The 21,498-nt window shown below is 36.1% G+C and overlaps 3 protein-coding genes across 8 annotated transcripts; 1 reads left to right on the top strand and 2 right to left on the bottom strand.

Moving 5' to 3' along the window:
• Positions 1-898: 898 nt before the first annotated feature.
• Positions 899-1,315, bottom strand: LOC109133662 (uncharacterized mitochondrial protein AtMg00810-like). The gene has a single exon (XM_019247255.2). It carries the CDS (start codon positions 1,313-1,315, stop codon positions 899-901), a length of 417 nt encoding a protein of 138 aa, XP_019102800.2.
• A 1,161-nt stretch (positions 1,316-2,476) lies between these two features.
• On the top strand, positions 2,477-10,495 carry LOC104883044 (pentatricopeptide repeat-containing protein At1g66345, mitochondrial). Of its 6 annotated transcripts, none has more exons than XM_057391623.1 (4): positions 2,477-2,611; positions 4,231-6,392; positions 7,909-8,016; positions 10,086-10,495. In XM_057391623.1, exon 2 carries the CDS (start codon positions 4,498-4,500, stop codon positions 6,196-6,198), a length of 1,701 nt encoding a protein of 566 aa, XP_057247606.1. In that variant the 5' UTR covers positions 2,477-2,611; positions 4,231-4,497; the 3' UTR covers positions 6,199-6,392; positions 7,909-8,016; positions 10,086-10,495. The 6 variants fall into 6 exon arrangements, 4 of the variants coding, with proteins under 4 accessions (XP_057247606.1, XP_057247604.1, XP_048493668.1 ...); XR_007270530.2 differs by adding an exon at positions 8,194-8,296 and having other exon boundaries at positions 2,483-4,301; XM_057391621.1 differs by adding an exon at positions 8,194-8,296 and having other exon boundaries at positions 2,489-6,392.
• Positions 10,496-13,668: 3,173 nt separating this feature from the next.
• LOC104883043 (U-box domain-containing protein 20) lies at positions 13,669-15,678 on the bottom strand. Its single transcript, XM_010667485.4, has one exon. The coding sequence runs from the start codon at positions 15,381-15,383 to the stop codon at positions 14,049-14,051; it is 1,335 nt and encodes a 444-aa protein (XP_010665787.2). The 5' UTR covers positions 15,384-15,678; the 3' UTR covers positions 13,669-14,048.
• Between the last annotated feature and the right edge of the window lie 5,820 nt (positions 15,679-21,498).

Below are 21,498 nucleotides of genomic sequence, written 5' to 3'. Positions count from 1 at the left end.
GGACGTAGCACCACCCGAATGTAATTCACATGTCACAACTCCATCTATCACTGATTTTCATATATTTACTACGGGTTTTCACCCGTTTTAAAATTTTGGATGAAACAGATAACCAAATATCCATTTAAAATTGAAAGTTTTCCTTATTATTTCTCATTGCACAATAATCACAAGATATACAACGTTAGGCTACAAAGGAGGAAACAAATAACAACCTTCCTAACTATCCTAATTACAAGAGATAATCAAGGATTACAAAATCCTTGACTTATGTACATCAAAGAATATTCTATAACAATATTCTATCACACCCCCCACATTCGAAGCGGGAGTTTTTCGAACACTGGGACAGTCAAGAAAATCATCAAAAAGAACCATAGGAAGACCCTTTGTGAAGGTATCGACAAGCTGATGACGAGATGGAACATGTAACACCCGTACGTAGCATCAGGCTACCTTTTCACGAACAAAGTGAATGACAAGCTCAATATGTTTCCTATGCTGATGATTGACCGGATTGCCAGAGAGATAAATGACACTAACATTGTCACTGTAAACCAGTGTAGCTGAATAAGACAATGTAGCTCAAGAAAATACGTAACTAGCACGATTCAGAAACAACATTAGCCACCCCACGATACTCAGCTTCAGCACTAGTGTGGGACAAAATAGCCGAAAGTAGAGCGACGAATATCATGACATCCACCCCAATTTGCATCTGTGTAGGAAACAATAGTGGAGATGGAAGAAGGATACAAGTGCAAGTCATGATCAATAGTACCCTGTATATAGCGCATAATGCGCTTGAGAGCCTACATATGCTCTTCACATGGATCATGCATGAATAAACAGACATGTTGTACTACATACGAAATATAGGCCCGGTGAAAGTAAGATACTAAAGAGCCCTAATAAGGCTACGAGAAAGAAATGGATCCTCATAAGGTATGCTAGCATGAGCACTCATCTTGGGCTTCCTATCCACGGGAGTAGGAGATAGTTTACAAGAAGACATGCCAACACGCTCAATGATCTGAAGAGCATACTTACGTTGAGATAAGAATAAGCCACCTGCATAACGAGCAACAACAATTCCCAAAAAATACCTCAATGGTCCAAGATTTTTCATAGCAAATTTTGAACTAAGGCGGGCCATGATAGACTTGCGTAAAGCATCAAATGCCGTAGTGAGAATGGTATCACCAACATATAACAAAAGATAGTTCATATCACCACCATGCCAATAGATGAACAGAGAGTGATCAGACTTACTATGAGTAAAACCAAGTGTGGAAACAAAGTGTGCAAAACACATATATATCATGCTCGGGGGAGCCTGCTTAAGTCCATATAGGGATTTCTTCGAGAGGCAAACATGATTAGGTGGAGATAATACGGTGGATGATTTTATGAGAACGGGAATGAATTTTGAATAATTCCGCCCACATATAGTATTTAACATTCTCTATTGCAAGAGTAATGGTGATATGATTCTTGATATTAGAAACCGCAAGAGCAGGGTGGAAACAAGGCTTGCCGTCGGTCATGGTGGTGAGGCAAGGCTGCGGCCAAGGGAGAAGGTGGTCAAAAATTGGGCCGAGTATGCATCGGAAGGAATAGATAAAACAACTTTTAACATTCTTTAGCTATAAATATGCAACAAAAGGAGTATAAAACAAGTATATATAACGAAATTAATGTGATGAGACTTTTCTGACAGGTCATTGAAGATTGTCACTTATGTGCATTTTCTGACAGGTCATTGAAGATTGTCACTTATGTGCATTTTCTCCCTTAATTGCACAATATGCCCAAATTTTCTATAAAGATCATGCCTTCCGAAATTCCCCGTTGGCACATGGTGGTCTGGTGGGTGGTGGCCAGTGGGTGGCTTCAAATTTCAAAACATTTTTAAGATACACAATATGATTGAAGAAAATTCAAAGCACAAACAAATATTCACACCAAGTTTATAGGAGAAACATCCTTAAAATCTTATAAATCTAAGGAAAAAAAATCCCGTGACAGGTCCAAAAACTATTTACTAAATAATTATTCATTTTTTTATTGAGCTGATGATACATTTTAATGGATCTCGATGTTATCATGTTTATGCGGTAGATTATATAATTTGTTTAATGATCATATTCATATCAAAAACTATTTATTAAAAAGTTCCCGTGCAGTTTGCACGGGTCCATGAACTAGTAACTAGTCTATACTAATATATTAAAAGGCGTTCCTAAACGTGGAACGGTGCCACGTGGCGCTCTCCCTAAAGCATTTTACTCCACGTAATCCACATACAATAAAAAAACTAGGTTTGATCTCATAACCTCAAGGTTATATATTAAAGTCTTAACCACTAGACCAAATGATATTTAGTGTTATTATTTTGAAGTACAATATTAATAAATGAAAATTTTCCTTACCCGGGGCATAGCCCGGACCTAACAACTAGTTATACCATTACCATTACAACACGCGCACGGAGTCACGGTGACGGCCCCAACTCATAAGCAAATTCCTTTAGAACCTGTGGAACCTCTCGTACGCAAATTCACCACTCATACGCAAATTCCAAAGCTCGAATTGCAGAAGCTCGTTCCAGGTTCTTGTTTTGCTCCTTAGATTAATCTACTTGTTTAGACGATTTTTGTTGCGGATTTTCGTGTGGAATTGCGATTTTTAAGATCTACTTCATGTGATTATTCATGCGATTGGTTTTATGCGGTGGTTATTGCTTGTTTCATGAATTCAACTTATTTTTTCTTTATCTCATAGATGTTATTTCATGTTTGTAGGGATAATTTACATGTTATAAACTTATTATTCGAATTACTGGTATAACTTCTTAATTCATGTTTGTTACATGGAACTAAATGATAAGAAAATTTATGTCACAATTTGTAGATGCGCATATCTGTGTTCACTTGTTCTTGTTTAATTTCACCAAATCAATTTTCCAAGTGTTGTGGCTGGAAATCGGGGATGAATGACCTGTCATCCCCGGGCCCAGGGCGGCCGGCCCTCCTGCCCTGGCTCAGGGACGGGCCTGTTTGGGGGATGCTAATTGCTAAGAACAATTTCAGGATAAAACCCTCTAAAACCCCCAAAAAGAGTATGGGAAAGGTTATATATCTAAAGTAAATTGGTGCTCAAATCCATGTTCCTGGTGGCCGGTGGGCATGAAACCTACTTGGCTTCCCTGTTTCAGCTCAAACTCCATATGTAGCCTCCTCTGTTTGCACCTCCGGCACATGAGTCTCCAAGCTGATTTGCATCAACTCCCAACAGAAAGTAATTTGTGTTGTGATGTGCTTTACAACTGCATTTTATGACTTATCCTTTCTTTCTACTAGTCCGATGATCAGAAGTTATTGCCCTTATTCTAGAAGGTATCCATAGAAATTACGGATATGGTAAATGAGATCATTTGTCGTTGGTACATGGAAGAGATGATTAGAACGAGAGTGAATACTTTATAAAGAAATTTACAAGTATATTTCTGTTACTTCCTGTTGCTGCTTTACTACATATCCTTTTCTTTGGGAGAAACAAATATAGTATACTGTTTTGCAACATGCTTAGATGAGTAGAACTTAAAGAAGTTGAAAAGAGGTGTTAACAATTGAAGGAGACACCCTTATAGCTTCCTTCATTGTTGCGTAGCTCAGGATCTTACTAACAGAAGAGAAAGCGAGGTTCTAGTAATTAAATAGCAGAATAATAAGTTTAGTTGATTCTAACTATTGAGTCTGCTACGTGTCTTTACTCAGACAAGCTTATATCATACACTAACTTACCAACTTATTACAACAAACTCTAACTAGTTTGATGACTAGGACATCAATTCGAGAAAACCTGTGATATTGTTGTAGGCTTGTAGCTGCTGGAAGAAGCTGAAATGGTCCAGACCTTGCCTTGTGAGTGCAATAACTTGCTGGGCTTGTTTGATGGTCGAGTTGTTGACTGTCCAACAAGACGTAAAGAGAAGTTGGTTGTAGATGGCCTTTGAAGCTATTGTCAAATTTTCATGCTGGAATGCTACTAATCCTTGTGAAGCTTTGACCACCTTTATAGTGCTTTCTGAATCTTAAATTCTTAACGTCCTCTTCTCAAGCGACGATGTTAATTACTCAAGCTCTTCTTTTGATTTAAGATGCATGCTTATCATACAGGTTTTATAATTCATCAGCTTGATCTTAAGATTGTGTTTTTGATGGACAGGAAGAATTTTGTAATTGAAGCAATATTAGTCCCTGCCCTGACCTTGACCCCTGGTTCTGAAGATTATGCAGGTTACTGCCTCCTCAGAATTGCAAATCGGTTTTTTTTAACATGCAAACGTACATATCCGTCGTTGTATCGTGGGTTACCAATTGCGTGCATTATTTTGGTTGATCTAAATGCAGTATAGAAATGGAATTCATAGAAATTTAGATCTTTTCGGGAGTAATCATCATCGCCCCGTTGTATACCTATTGTTGCTGCAAAATGATTACTGGTAGAGATGGTTTTTGTTGTCGCCACAATATTACCATTGTCATGAATTTCTTTCATTCCATTGGCAAACCCACCAAACGCTTTCTCAGTTATCGGTTCGTGATGGATGACCCGAAAAATACTGTTGCAAGCTCTTTGTGTGATTCTTTCCGGAAAGGTTTGAACTGGGACACTTTAAGCAGAAAATATAATTCAGTGAATTTGGACGATCCTATTATTGAAAAAGTACTTCTTGAATTCAAGGAACCCATTGAGGCAAAACGAGCTTTGAGCTTTTTCCATTGGATTGCGCATAGCAGTAAGCTTGGCCATGGACTTAAGCATTACTGCATCACTATCCATATCTTAGCGCGTGCACGTCTTGTAAATGATGCCCGCAGTTTGTTAGAATCCATTTTGATGAGAGATGGTGAGAATGTGGTTGATTGTTCTATGAGATATTCAGTTGTTGATATGCTACTGAATACTTACCAGAAAACCAACTCATGTGCATTTGTGTTTGACTTGTTAGTGCAAGCTTATAGCAAGTTGAGGATGTATGGGGCTGCCTTTGATGTTTGTTGTTACTTGGATAAGCATGGATTTGCGTTGAGTCTCGTAACCTTCAACAATTTGCTTCATGTCATACAGAAATCACCAAATAGCAACAATCTGATATGGGAGGTCTATGGCCATATGATTCAGAAGAGAATGTACCCAAATAATGTGACAGTCAGAATAATGACTAATGCATTGTGTAAGAGAGGTGAGCTGCAAAAATTTGTGGACACAATTCATAGAATTCATGGCAAGGGATGCTCTCCATTAGTCATTGTAAACACTAGTTTGGTTGTTAAGATGTTAGAGAAGGGAAGCATTGAGGAAGGACTTGTTCTGTTGAAGAGGATGTTACAGAAAAACCTGATTCTTGATACTGTTTCTTACTCATTGGTTGTTTATGCTAGACTAAGAAGTGGAGAACTAAACTCTGCACAAGAATTGTACAGACAAATGTTGAGTAGTGGTTTTCTTCCCAACTCTTTTGTGTATACTATGTTCATAAAAGGCTATTGTGAGCAGGGGATGGTTGAAGAGGCTCTTAACTTGATGGATGAAATGGTAAACCTGGATCTAAAGCCATATGACGATACTTATAATTCTCTGATAATGGGTTGTTCTAAAGTAGGGGCCTTGGTGGACACTTTTCGACTTTGTGAAGAAATGAGCGGAAAAGGTCTGCTCCCGAGCACTTCAGCTTTTAATGAGATGGTAGGAAAGCTATGTCAATCAGGCAAAATGGAGAAGGCCAATGAGATGCTAACTATTTTGATGGAGAAAGGATATAAGCCTGATAAAGCTACATATCTTCATTTGATTGATGGATATGGAAGAGAGGGAAATATTCAGGAGGTTCTGAAATTATACTATGAAATTGAATTCAGGCTACCATCTCCTGGACTACCAATTTTTACATCAATGATCAGGAGTTTATGTGAATGTAAGAAACTGGAAGAAGCAGATAAATATCTGGCAATCATGAACAGACAATCATTGGACCCAACTTTATGCATTTATGAGTTACTGATATCTGCTCACCTTGAAAATGGCAATAAAGGAAGGGCTTATCATCTTTACAATGAGGTGATACAGAAAGGCCTAAGGCTGAATCATCCAATAACCCCTAATATCTTTTCTGAAGATCTCGAGTCCTGAAAGGTTGTTTCTTGGAGTACCATATGTTTCGCCATAATGGAGGATGCTATAGGAAGAATCATCATCCCCATTTGGCCATTCCCTTCATATATCTTCCTCCTTGTTTTCTCACAACTCCATATTGGCAGCAAAAGGCATAGTTGACACTTTGAGTTCATGTTCAGTTACAGAAGATATTCACAGGCTCATCGGAGGTTGTTTTCACTTGCTAATATTAAATTTATACTTCTTCTATATTCTATAAATTGCAAAGTTTGTCTTGCACCCTTGTCAACGCTCAACTTTGATCATTAATATCTATAATTCCTTATTTGTAAAAATTGTAAAAAGTTATATTTTGTAAATATACATCGAGGAAAATTTATTAACATTTACTTTTATATACTTCCTCCGTTTCAAAATAGATGGGACATTGTGATTAAAACGGACTCCTAGACAAAATTTCATAAGTATGTTTAGGTAGTATAATTAATTCTAGTGGTCCCATGTGAAAAGGAGGGAGAAACCTCTCCCCCAAACCTGCCCACCGGAAACCACCCTCCCTACCTGCCCACCGGAAAACCACCCTCCCCCAAACTCGCCCACCGGCCATCCACCACAACACCTCCACCACCGGTCACCACATCACTACCGAAAAACTTAAAAACAACCACCACCCGAAAAACTCAAAAACAACCACCACCACTCAAAAACAACCATCACCACCCGAAAAACTCAAAAACAACCTCCTCCAACATCACTTTCTCTCTCCTCTTTTCCTCTTCTTCTTCTAACAACAACAACAACAACAACAACAACAACAATGGCGAAAAACAATACCCTTTCTCATCTTACTTTACCGAAAACAAATCCGAGTTAAAACAACAACAATCGCCGAATTTCAACAACGTTTTCACTCCACAAGGTTCTTCTACTCCCTCGAAACTCGGGTAATTAGATAAAATCCGGAAGAATTTATCGGAGTTTCGCCGTCGATCGTCGGTTTCTACGCCGGAATCTCCTCCTACTTTTCAGCGAAATGTCGGAAACCCTAACCCTAACATTGTCGGGCAGAATCTGTTGAGAATTTGCCGGCGAATGTGTTTGGGAGGGAGATGAAGGAGAAGGAGGGGAAGAAAGGGAAAGAAGGCGGTGGCAAGGTCGAGGTGGTAGTGGTGGCGTTGGGTCGCATCTGGTGTCGAGTTGGTGGTAGTGTCGGGTTAGTAGTGACGGTGGTGGTCTCAGAGAGGAGAGAGAAGGGTGGTGGCTAAGAGAGAGGGGTGGGTTGAGTTGAGGAGAGAGAGAGATGGGTGGTGGCTAAGAGAAAGGGGTGGGTTGAGTTGAGGAGAGAGAGATGGGTGGTGGCTAAGAGAAAGGGGTGGGTGGGTCATAAAAAATGGTGGGAATTGTTAGTTTTAGGTTAGGATTAATCAGATTATTAGAGGTAGATTAATGTACATAACACAAGTTAGTAAGGGTAAAATGGTAAAATTGTAAGGCAAAAGTTACTAAATAAGGAAAAAAATAACAATGTATCATCTATTTTGAAACACCCCAAAATAGACAATGTCCCATCTATTTTGAAACGGAGGAAGTACTTGATTCTCATCAAAATTATGGTCAAAGTGAAGTTTGTGAAAATTGCAAAAAAGTTCAACTGTTGCTATATTTAGGAAACAGAAGGGTCTTATTAATTACTCCAATTTGGGTGTTTTACCTTATCTTTTTCAGCGAATATGGAGAATATTGGAATATGATGTATGGAGTATGAAGATCACAGTTGATGTTTGTAATCTTAGAGTAAAAGCTCATTGGTCCAGAAAATGAAGTCTGCTAGAGGTATTACCCTTGCATCAGTTAAAATAGTTTCTTTAATTCATTGTCATCGTCATAGCATAAACTTTATTCTTTTATATGTTTATTGTTAATAGGATACAAATAGTAGTTACATGATAAAATATATCTTTTATGATCTTCCTTAAAACAGAAAGGGTGGTGATAGTAATTTTGCTGTAGGTGCTCTGTTACTTGATTTGGGGGAACAATTAAGATGTTGGAGGGAGGGGATGTTCGGCAGTCACATCAGTTGTATAAAACTCTATGTCGAAGAAATGTCCAGGTTACCAATGTGATACTTTCTTTTACTAGTTTTAAACAACTGTAAATGCATACAAGTACTTGTGAACAGATTTTATTCATTTGTGAATGTGCTTGGATGACATTAAATTTGAGCTTTGCACATGTATGAGTTACCATATATTTCCTAGTATTGCTACACAAGTACAAAACTGAATCATGGTTTTTGAATGATGACTTTTCCTTCATCTTTTTGCTCCTAAGTGGAATATTGTCTTGTTGCATTGATGTTCCGTCTTTTCCCTCCTCCATTACTTCCAAATGTATATCACCACAAAATATATTTTTCTCGAAGTTTCATTAATTACATTATAATTAATGTTTCTATTTAGCATGCTCCATGTCCAGTGCAGATTTTTAGATATAGGTGCTTTTTCCAAAAGAGAACTACTATGGTGTAGTGAAATTCATAGTGCATTGCACGAAGCTGTATCTATGCAGCATCAAGACTTTCCACGAAGTTTAATCTTCTCCTTTTGCTTTTATGCTTTAGATACCATTTGATACATATCTCAATTTCCTTCAATTTTTACACACTCTCAAATGATGATGGGATCCGTTTGTGATGTGAAAAAATAACAGACCTTGCTACGAGTTTACAACTTTTCATGTCTGTTGGGCCATCCCAAGCATATTTGCTGTATCATATATCCTGAAATCTTATTTTGCAACGGATGGCAAAATTTAGGATAAATATGCTCTCATAGTCTCAGTCCTCTGAAATCATTGTTCTCCTTCAAATTTAGCTAATGTTTGCTTCTCCTGCATTTGTGACTTCTGTTAATTATGGTCGTACGGGGATATCACACAACCTGAAGAGAACAGCTTAAAAGTTAGAGGTGCATGAAATAAGACATGGAGTATTGTGCTTGTTTGCTTGTCTGTTCACACCTTACAAAATTTGTGACAAATACGGGTGAGAAAATCTGGACTTCACTGGGAAGTAACCCAATTCTACTTTTGTTGTTGCCGACCCAGATCAGAATATATCAATCTGGTCAGCATTGGTGGCTTTCGGACAATCATATCTTTGTTCTTCATCCTTAATTTCCATTTCTGTGTGCCCTGGTTATTTTTTGACCTTAAACATGATACCTTTTTGGCTGAAGAAAGTAACTAACTTGCATATTACTGGGACATGTTTTTTTTCAAAAGCAAAATTGCTAACTCTGAAGTCTCATGATTCTATCTGATCCACCAATGACTAATCATCACATGCATAAAGGCTGAGGCGTAAAATCATCTCTATTCTGCTTAAGAATTTGCTCTCTTTGGATTTTAGATCATTTTGATGGGAATCTCTCATCTGTCATAGTATTCTTATGTAGTGTAAACATACTTCTAAAATTTATTGAAGATTCACTTGTAAATAAGGTCTTGCAAATAATTGAGCTTTGTTTGGACGAAATTTGGTACTGTTTTACGATGTTTACACTTTACGGTACATGGGTACAAGAAGAAATAAATTGGCATTGTTATTTCTCTCAGTCTTCGTTGTTGTAGTTCTTATCTAGGTTGCACATAGACGGGTACGGGTACGGGTGCGGATTTGGGTACGGGGACAGAAAACGACAAGATTTTGAAATTTTAGGAAAGGGTACGCGTACCCATACAGGATACGTATCGTATCGGGTTCGGGTGCGGGTACGAATACGTGACCTAGAAGAAGTACCCATGCTACATAGGTTCTTATACTTTGGTATCATGTCTTTCTGTCATTTTCTCTCTGAATATTGGAGTTCTTCCCTGAATAATCATTCTATGTATTGTAGAAAAAGGAGCCAACTTCTCACTGAATCCTGGAATCTTTCAGCAATCCTCAGTTCCTCACTCCTCAGCACCAGAAATTGCAAGTCGAATATATTTAGTGAGGAGAGGCTGTCAAGACGTATGCATGATTGTTCCTTGGACGCCCAAAGCTAAGCCTTCTCGTATTTTGTTATGGATACTGGTGCTGAGAGGGATAAAGCTCTGATATCTTCCTATAGCATATTTGGAAAAAAAGAAATAAAAAGGTTGAAATCCAGATTACTGTCACCCGCTGTTTAATCTTTTGATTTTCCCTTCTGTCAGTTAAAAAATTTTGTTCTGTATTTTTTGGTATTTTTAGTTTTCCATCCTTCACATAATCTTTTGGAACTTGCCTATATCATTTATAAATTTTGGAGAGTTATTGTTTTGATGCGTGTATGTATTCAGCCTTCAGGCATCATTAACATCCATTTTCATTGAACTGGAAGAATAGAAGATCCACAGTTCTTTGATTGTAAATCAAAGTGGACTAAGTCAAATTCTCCCTTGGTTCCGAATTAAAGATCCTCTATAAGTAGTTGGATTATTTTTCATTTTTTTTTCAATAGTATGGAATAACCAATGAGAAAAGAAAATATTTGCTTAGACATTTCAAAAATAGTACATGTGTCTATCAATTTTTGGTCAAGAAAACTTTCATCGTAATAATTGTAAATTAAAGTAATCTCTTGATATGTAGGAATTGATTCATGAAAATTTTTGGAGCTGAAACTTTATTTGAAATCACTTGAAATTTTAAGTTCTTAGAGAGAATTTAGAGGTTTGAAGAGAGTTTAGAGTTTTGACCAGTAAAAACTCTAACTTGGGTGTTTGGTGAGAGAGAGGATTAAAGAGAGTTTTGTACCGAAAACTCTGATCAAAACTCTCTTTTGAAAAAGCTGGGTAGAGGAGCTTTTTCATGAGAGTTTTGGAGAGAGAAAAAACAAATGACTATTTTGTCCATATAATTAATACTAAAATTTGTTTTTTAAAAAAACATATGTCCATAAATGTCATTTTACATGCTCTAAAAAGTACAAAACTCTAAACAATCAGCTAAGTGTTACCAAACACCTTTACGCAACAATTATTTAAATCAGCAGTCAAATCCTCTGAACAAAAAAGTACTCCCTCCGTCCCATAATATAGTGCCTATTTCATTTTTGGTGGTCAAACTTTAAAATCTTTGACCGAATATTCTCATTTGTATATATAAAAAAACATATTCATGTAGGATCTTGTTAGATACGTTTCAATGTGTAGTTTCATAATATCAACTTTTTATATTTTTTATCAATAAGGAATTGAAGATATTAAAGGTCAAAGTTACGTTTTGGAGACCGTGAAAAAAGAAACAAGCACTATATTATGGGACGGAGGGAGTAATCATCTAACCACAACCTCTAAACTCTAAACTCTAATCACCAAACAGGGCCAATATTTATTAAATTTTTTTTCAAATAACGTCATAAACATATGTATAAATATATATAAAAAATTCAAATAAATTTTGATCCAAAAGCGACCCATGTTAAAGCAAAATCAACATGACTTGAGATAGACACAACTAACCAATTGGACAAGTCTAGAGGGAACCATTCCAGAATCCAAATATACAAGGAAAATGTTCTAATCAATTGTTAGTAGTTAATGTATGGTAATCCTAATTCATTATATCCAATTTAATTTGTCTCCAGCCAACAAACAAGTTTTTCATTGAATATCACTATCGATCGTATTTTAGTTATATAAATGACTTCCATAAAAATACATATTATGGTACATAAGATGAAGAATTGTGGTTGCTGGTTGCGTCACCGAAGCATACTTTGCTATATATTATAGGTAGTTGATGAAATCAGGCACCTCATGTGTATAAATCCAAAAGCAATTGTCAACATAGGCTAGGATTTTTGTTTCAAAAATACCAATCGGATTTTTTAGTTTGCCAACGTTGAGCATACGACTTAAATAATATTAGTCAATATTCGCGGCTTATATTATCCCTCATATTCTAGACCTACCTGCTTAACTATCCTTGTTATTCATTCTTTATGTCCTGAATTAGGTCTTAGGCATGTGTTTGACTTGCTGATGAATTAGCTGGGGTCCCAAAATCCTCAATCAACAAATTCTGAGTGATTTTGTGTTTTTTTTTTTTTTATGTTTCTAGAAAATCAAATCAGCTTAATTCAAAAAACAAAAGACGAAAATTAGATCAACGAATTTTGCCAACCTGTCTCAATTTTGTTTCTTCTAATCAAATATTTTCGACTATTTTAAGAGAAACATAGAAAATCAATTTCTAATTTACAGCTATGTTATGGTCTTTTATTTTTAAAAATTTAATAATTTAGAGATATTGCTTGGAATCTAGATAGATAGATATGGACTTCCCTCTAGACTATTTATGCTATTTGAGCTTCATCTACAAATGGATAAACTTTCGTTTTTAATTAGTTTAATGTATACGAGTTATTAAAAGCATAAAGGGCAATGTCGGTTTCTTGTTCAGTCAGAAAATTGTTATTGTTCCTTTACTAATCAAACAGGATAGGTCTAGTTTATTGATAGGTTTTAAGAAAATTCATTTGAATGTTGGGTTAGTGAAACGGATACGCTAAAAATTCAAGGTTGTAATTGACGGTAATACAATTGTATTAAGAAGAAGAAAGTTTTGAGGACGAGACATGTATTATCATAGATATTAAAATGAAAAATTTCTTACAAAATTCATTGCTTATAAACTGCCATGTGTTATTGACAAATAAAGAAAATAAATTTTGAACCCGTACCGAGTTTATTTGACATAGTGGTTCTGTACAAATAATTCAGTGAGAATGAGCTATAGCTTGTGGTAGTACTACTATTTCAATAATCAAACTCGGTAGTGGGTTTGAATATTGAAACTTCTTATATCTCATTTGGTAGGCAACAATACATGGCGTTAATAGTAATGAATTTACTAGAGTTCAATTTGAGAATGGATGCATATTAATTATAACGATTTTTTTTGGGGGAAAAACCAATTAAAATAGGATTTTTGTGAGTAACATCACTAAAATTTTTTTTGGAGGACATGACCAATTAAACCACATTACAATTTCTGGTCAAATTGTCAACTTTATGGCGTCGTCAATTTCTTTCCTTCCAAAACCACAGTTTTTTTTTTGTCTCTCCTCCTCCCCCACCCGCCCTACCCACCGGAAACCCCCTAGTCCCCTACCCCGAAATCCACTCACTCCCTTTTCCTAGCTTCATCCTTCTTCTTCAACTCCCAATCCCAAATCCTCCAACCCCTTTTGCGCTTGTTTCCCCCCTCTCTCTCCTCATGGGTCCCTACTCTCGTGGTTCACCTATCGCAGGGTGTAGGGGAGGAGAATTCCGGTAGGGCTTTCGGTGGATAGGGCATAGGGCAAGGGGGTGGGGGAGGAGGATTCTGGTGGGGTTTCTGGTGGGTAGGCGTAGGGGTGGGGGAGGATGATTCCGATGGGTGGAAATAGGGGTGCGGGAGGAGGATTCCGGTGGGTAGGGCGTAGGGGTGGTGGAGGAGGAGAAACAATAAAAATCGATGTTTGAGACGGAAAAATAAGTCAACGTTGGAAAGTTGACAATTTGGCTGGAAAATCGTAATGTGGTGTTAAGTTGCCAGCGTAAGTATTTTAATTGATCATTCCCTCTAATAAAAATTCTAAGTAAACAAAAACTCTATTTTAATTAGTCCTTTCCAAAAAACCTTAATTGTAATGTAATCAAAGAGTAAAAAAGTTCATTTATTGACAAAGAATGGTGTATATGTATATTTAGTATAGTATCTCACTATTGTAATTTGTACATTGGCTCTTACAAGATGCATCTAAAATCACTAATTTTAATGTGCTATACAGCAAAATTAGAGACTAAATTTCCCTCTATCAGCTGCAAAAAATGTGCTAAAGTATAATCTAAAATGGCCTCTTTAGATCCTTAAAATCCATGGATTCTATGCACTCAACCTTACCTCTGTAAAGATTCAATAGCTTCAATATCTTGGTAACCTTCTCCTTAATCCTGTCATTAATATTCCAACCCACCTGTAAAACAAGCAACAACTTCTGAAACGCTCCAACTTGAAGCGCTTCAACTAACACACCACCATCTTCTCGGTCCTCATTCTGACACAGCCTCCATAATATGGAGACCGAGAACTCGGTCGCTAAGTCCGACACTCTAAGTATCTTCTTAACCACCACTGGCACCGCAAGCGCTTGGTTGTAGGCTGCATCTCGGCCTTTGTCGCTTTGACAAAGCCCGTCGAGGACTCCGAGTGCCTTCTCACAAATGCTCTTCTCAGCATCTACTAGGATGTCTAAGACTAATGAGACTAAACTCATGTCTATAAACTTTCCTATGACGATGCTCTTACTCAAGGAATTATGAGTTGATGTGATCATATGATATATTACTATTAATGAGGCTTTTGTTGAAGCTGGGCAAATTGGCTCTTTGATTAGCTTAACTAACCCTTCCATAGCTCCTTTTATTGTTAACAATGAATCAATGAGTTTTCCTTGATCTTTCGAGCTCGAAACGAGTTCTTTAAGGATCATAACAGCATTTCTTCTCCCGGATAAACCTCCTTTTATGAGAAACCACACCAAACGTTCTAAGGACTTGGGTGACTTAAGATTTTCTTGGGCTTGTTGTTCTAAAGGGGTCACAGAAGTAAGAAGACTCATAATGTCCTCTAATAGTGAAATGACGGTTTCACCCTCGCTGTCCGAGAAAGATTGGAACACTAAGGACAATGTATTACCTGCTCCGTTCCCTATAATGCACCTCCTATTCCTTTCACTCTCCTTCATTGCTTCACTTACCTTTGCTACTAGGTCCCGACACTCGTTTGGGGACCGCACCATCGAGAGCCTCTCTAGTAGAGTCCCGACCTCGTCGGAGTTGATTGGAATCCGAGGCGTAGGGATGCGTTCTACGCCGTGGGATCGGTTATCAACGCACCAATCTTGGATCATACGGCGGATGGTGTGGTTTGGAATAGGCTCAAGTGACTTTAAGACTTGGTTAGTCATGGGACATGTTACGTTACCTGCCTCAATCCATTTTTCTATGGTTTCACGATCATATGTAATACCTGTTGATAAAGTCACCGGATCTTTCATCAATTCTAATGATATCGGACACCGGAAATGGTTCGGAACTATTAGCTCCGATAATTTCCGCTTGTTCCCACCATCTCCGCCCGCCCCTCGGCTAGCTCTCTTCCTTCTCCATGAAGAAATCATATTGTAGGTACAAATTAAATACGATATTATATGATCAAATTTGAGGGATATAGAGAGAAATTAAGCAAACAAATTTGTGTATATATGCTTATGTATATTAAAGTTGTGTATAGGTACGTTTAATATTGGGTGATTATGAGATGAGATATGTTTTGAATGAATGTTGTGTGTTGTTGGGAGTTTGGGACTTTGGAGAGTATTTATATATGGGTAGGTTTATGTTAAGTTACGCGGTACAAAAGTTCAAAACTTTTGTTGAAATATATACTTAAAAAAAAAGAGTAACGACCAAAGACTCTTATGTATGTTGTACTGTAAACCCCCCAAAAAATAAAAGGTATAATAATAATTGTGTAAAAACGTTCCAAGTTCAAACAAAGGAGGAGAAGATTTGAAGTTTGACCGTTGAAAGTTTGAAACGGTAAGCAAAACTGTGTGAGAGAGAAAGAGGGTCAAAAGAGCCGTTGATTTGGTTATGGGTTTTATTTTTGAGTGAGTCGTATATTTTGATTAATATTAATGAAGACCCAGCTAAGATTTAAAGAATGAGAATGAATCAACGTCAACAGCAGCGGGTCGGTGCATGGACTTGGATTGTTGTTTACTCTTATATGTCAAAAGTCTCGTCTCTGTCTTAGTATCATGCACGGTACGGTGGATCCCTTTCTAAACGTTTTTAGTTTTTACCAATCTAGGAAGAAAATTAAAGTATAAACCTCTAAAAACTAAGGGATTATTATTTCAAAATGTAACAGCTTAAAAGTATATATATATGGAACAATGGAAGTAACAAAAGGCAAACGAGTTTGTCTTGTAAGAGACCGCCTATTTTTAAATTAAAATCAGGCAATGGTAAGCCCAATATATTAAAAAGATATATAATTAGTCTAATAGTAACTAGCTTAATTTCTTTCAGTGACTAGTTTAATCCATTTAGTAATTAGGTTTACTTTTATATTAAAATTAGACCGTCTCTTTTAATAATTTTTGAAGGCGAATATGATTGTGTATTTTTGACCAAACATCTCTGCTTTTTGCATTTCATAATTTTCTTCCTCTTTTCATGATCAAATTTTGTAAATTTTGATGAAATCTGGTAATTTCTATAGAATGATAAAATGAAGTTAATATAATTTTTTAGTACTTCCTCTAATCCGATTTAGTTGGAATATGGAGTGTAGAGACCATACCTAAGATAAGATCCAAAATATGAAAAGGGGTTCTAAGTGAAGAAAAGAGAAAGAAAGAATAATATATATACAATAGGTAATGTTGCAATTAATTTGAACCACAAGAAAATAACAAGTGTTAAATTAAAATAAATAGAAAACGGAGGAAATAAATGCGATAATAATACGTACTATAGTAGCAAAATTCTTAGACACATTTTAAATGTGAACTAGTTATTAAGCCCAGGCTACGCTCCGAGTAAGAAAAATTTTCATTTATTAATATTATAATTTAAGATGATAACACTAAATGTTATTTTGTCTAGTGGTTAAGACTTTAATATATGTTCTTGAGGTCTCGGGATCAAACCTTATACTATGCAATTTCTAATCTTTTTATTGTTGTGGATTACATGGAGTAAAACTCCCTTAGGGAGAGCGCCACGTGGCACAGTTTCTTGTTTACGGAGGTCTTTTAATATATTAGTATAAATTCTCGAAATATATATCAAAATTATATTTTTTTAATATATGTAGTATGAATGATTAATGGTTAAAGAAACGCATTGGAAATTTTGCAATAACAAATGTACGTGACTTGAATTATAGAAAGGGGGGGGGGGGTTTATGTATTTATATAAACTCATTCGACTTTATTATAATCGAAAAGATGAATTTGTTTAACTCGTGTATTTTACCAACATTTCAAAAAGTTAAAAACCAATGCCATTCAAAAAATAAAAAAGTTAAAACTAACTTAATTAAAAAAATATATACTAATATATTAAAAGGCATGTATGACAATGATACACGCAACATGACGCCTCTCTTACTCCATGTAAACTAACAAAAATAAATTGGCTTGCAACAAGATTAATGGTAATATAATTAATGGTTAAAGACATGCATTGGAAATTATGCAATAACAAATGTACGTGACATGAATTATGGAACGAAGGGGGTTATGTATTTATATAAACTCATTCGACTTTATTATAATCGAAAAGATGTATTTTTTTAACTCATGTATTTTACCTACATTTCAATAAGTTAAAAACTAATGGCATTTAAAAAAAAGTTAAAACTAACCCAATAAAAAAAATACTAATATATTAAAAGACATGTTTGACAATGTATACACGCCACATGACGTCTCTCTTACTCCATGGCAACTAACAAAAGTAAATTGTCTTGCAACAAGATTTGAACCCATGACATTTTGCTATTATACATAACATAATATTCATCTCAACCAACTTTTAATCATGCTTTAGATGTTCTCATTGTTATATTTGTACCTTTTAAATGTTGCATTTTCTTTATTATATTTCAATGCAAATGAAAAAAATGCATAACAAGTTGGAGAAAAATGCTACCGGAGCAACGTTCGGGTCCAAATACTAATTAAAAGTTCGAATGATGGACCATAATTATGTTAGATGGGTTGCAAATTTACACGTGTAACTTATTTAATCGATAAATTATATTAGGATTGAGTTCTCTAGCTCGTTTACTAAAATTACTCCCTCTGTTTTAAAATATAAGACACGCACGATGTTCGAGGTCGAACTTTGAACGTTAATTGTTCTCAATTTATGTTGATAATTTATTTTAAAAAAAATAATGTTATTATAGTATTTTTCAAGACGAATCCAACGGTATAATTTTTATAATTTTTGTTTACCATATTATGAAAGATATTTGTGATCAAGATAAATTTTCGTAAAGCATGAATGTCTTATATTTTGAAATAAAAGGACCGATAAAAAAAAAAAAACTAAGAAACAGAAGGAGTAATTAGCTATAGAATGAAGAATTTATAACGAACATAAATCCAACCCAAGTTTACAATCCAGCTCTACCTACAGTCACTCTCGCTTCTCGAACCATGTGGACTGTGGAGGCCAATGTGTACAAAAAATAAGTAAAGGGTGATAGTCCGATCCGTTGGCGTCATAAGTGGGACTATTACGTGCAAATCTTGCTTCATGATGTTTGTACCCATTCAATCACGCTCTCTGAGTTAGAATTGGTTTTCTGTTGAATATAGAGGTTTACGTCAAGCTTGCCGAAATCAACTCAAATTTCTGGTATCATCCGCAGCTGCTAACAATACAAAGTTAGAATTGGTTTTTAATCCAATACTTCCTCCACTTCTTTTTACTTGTATCAATTTAATTTTCACGCTTGTCAATATATAACTTGAATCATAAATATATAATAATTACTATTAATAATTAAAAATTATCAAAAATAGAATTAGTTTTCAAAATATATGTTGAGATGAATCACATAAGTTTTAACATGAATATATTTTTCCTTATCTCTGTTATATAAGCGAAGGGGGAGCTATGGTGTCCCCCAATGAAATGTATTTTTTACGGTTTTTTCACCAAATACCCCTGAAAAAAAAATTTATTCACCAAATATCCCAACTTTTTTCAAAATTCACCAGATACCCCTAACTTTTAAAAAAATTCACCAGATACCCCTAACTTTTAAAAAAATTCACCAGATACCCTTATTATTAACGGACGTTAGTGCTCCGTTAGCCTGTATTTACAAGTTTGTCATAAGTCAACTTAATTAGTCCTAAGTCAACCTAATTAGCCCTACTTAACCTAATTAACTCTCCCTAACCCAACCCCAACCCCAACCCCCAACCTCCAAACCCTAGACCCACCACCCAACCCCAGTCCCACCCCCTCCCCCTCCCCTCCCCCTCGCCGGCAACCCCTCTCCCTTGCCGGCAACCCCGCCAGTTGCGCCGCCTTTCCAGCAGCCCCCTCCCCCTCCCTCATTCTCGTCGCGCCTCCCCTCCACCTTCCATCCCGCCTCCTCTTTCCGGTAGCCCCCTCCCTCACTCTCGTCGCGCCTCCCTTCCCCTCCCTCACTCTCGTCGCGCCTCCCCTCCCCCTTCCTCACTCTCGCCGGCCCTGCCGCTGCTGCTGTTGTTTCTGCTGCGACGAGAGTGAGGGAGGGGGAGGGGGCTGCCGGAAAGAGGAGCGCGAAGGAAGGAAGGAGGGGGAGGGGAGGCGCGAACGAGGCAAAGGGAAGGGAGGGGGGCTTCGCGACTGGCGGGGTTGCCGGTGAGGGAGGCGGCGTGACCGGCGGGGAAAGGGAGAGGGGGCTGGGTGGTGGGGCTGGGGTTGTTGGGGGGTGGTGGGTTAGGGAGAGAGAGAAGGGGTTAGCTAGATTAGTTAGATTATTTAGGGGTTTTTAGGTTAATTAGAGTTTTTTAGGGTTTTTTAACACTAATGACTAACGGAGTTAAACGCCGTTAGTCATTAAGGGCATTATTTGTCATTTTTTTAAAAAATTGGGGTATCTAGTGAATTTTTTTAAAAGTTAGGGGTATCTGGTGAATTTTGAAAAAAGTTGGGTATTTGGTGAATAAAGTTTTTGTCAGGGGTATTTGGTGAAAAAACCGTAATTTTATCCTTAGCTGAATATATATACTTAATTGGATATTCAGATTTTGTACAATTATATCCTTTCCTAATTTAAAGATGGGTCAAAATTTTCAATAATTAACTAAATAAGCATTAACAAAGTAACTTGACATAATGAAAACAATGGTTACTAATGAAAAAAATTACAAATGTAATTTGACCATAAAACTTTACATCTAAATGTTTGTCTCAATTTCTAAATTTTTTATAAATTAGAGTAGTTTGTATAACAATAATTATAAATAACACTACTATAATTATATTTTGTTGAAATATATTAAGAATAGACCCAAACAATCGATGAACGCATCACGTGCATAGAAGACTAATATATAAATAACCAAAGATAAACTTAGTACAATTTATGAACAGTGTAAAAGTCAAACAATTTCAACTAAAAAGAAAATGAAGGAAACCCTCCCTCCATCTCAGTTTATAATGCTTGTTTCTTATTTTGCACAAGAATTACAGAAACTACCATTTGTTTCAAATATTTGTAATACTTGCACTGAAAATAACTATTTGCATTGTAAAATACAAATATTAAATATGAATGCAACTTTTCGTGTACAAACTAGTTATTAGGCCCGGGCTATGCCCCGGATAAGAAAAATTTTCATTTATTAATATTATACTTTGATATGATAATACTAAATAAAACCTGGTCTAGTGGTTAGGACTTTAGTATATGCACTTGAGGTCTCAGGATCAAACCCTATACTATGCAATTTCTTAATTTTTTATTGTTGTACATGGATTACATGAACTAAAACTCCCTAGGGAGAGCGCCACGTGACACAGTTCCTCGTTTTCGCACGCCTTTTAATATATTAGTATAGATATTAAAGATGGATCATGTGGCTGCTACAACTTTCTATGTAAGATTAAGGACAAAAATAAAATACAAATCACTCCCTCCATCTCAAAATATAGTTCCTATTTTCATTTTAAGTGTCCCAAAATATAGTTCATGTTTCTATATTTAGTTCCACATTTTTCTGTAATTTGCCTAGAAAAATCGTGCTCCCATAATTTATTTGCGTCTTGAAATTGTTTTTTTGCTTTGTTTATTCAACCCAAGTGTCATAATTAATGCTCTTTCACCAATTATCTCCATTCTCTCTCCTAAAATCATCTTTTCCCATACAATATTTATTTAAATAAACAAAAAATCTTTACTATTCCTCTTAGATCCTACTTACCTTAATTCCCGTGAAAAATTAGAATCATGAACTATATTTTGGGACAGAGGGAATATTTGATAAGAGAATTTTAGGTATAAAGTATCATTTATAAAAAAGAAATATAGAAACAAGAGTATTTTGGGAGATTCAAAATGAAATATGAACACTTTAAAAAAGGGAGTATAATCATACTCAGATTGAGAGATGGACTTACGTTACAAGGTGAACACATATATTTTTACTGATGGTGGGTCACCAACAAGGTTTGAAAATGTGGTTTCAATTAAGCCATGGAAATGGCAGCGGAGTA

The sequence above is a fragment of the Beta vulgaris genome, chromosome 8 (assembly GCF_026745355.1).
Source record: "Beta vulgaris subsp. vulgaris cultivar EL10 chromosome 8, EL10.2, whole genome shotgun sequence".
Lineage (NCBI taxonomy): Eukaryota > Viridiplantae > Streptophyta > Magnoliopsida > Caryophyllales > Amaranthaceae > Beta > Beta vulgaris.
Note: the sequence above shows the minus strand (reverse complement) of the source record. Positions and strands in the feature narration are given on the sequence as shown.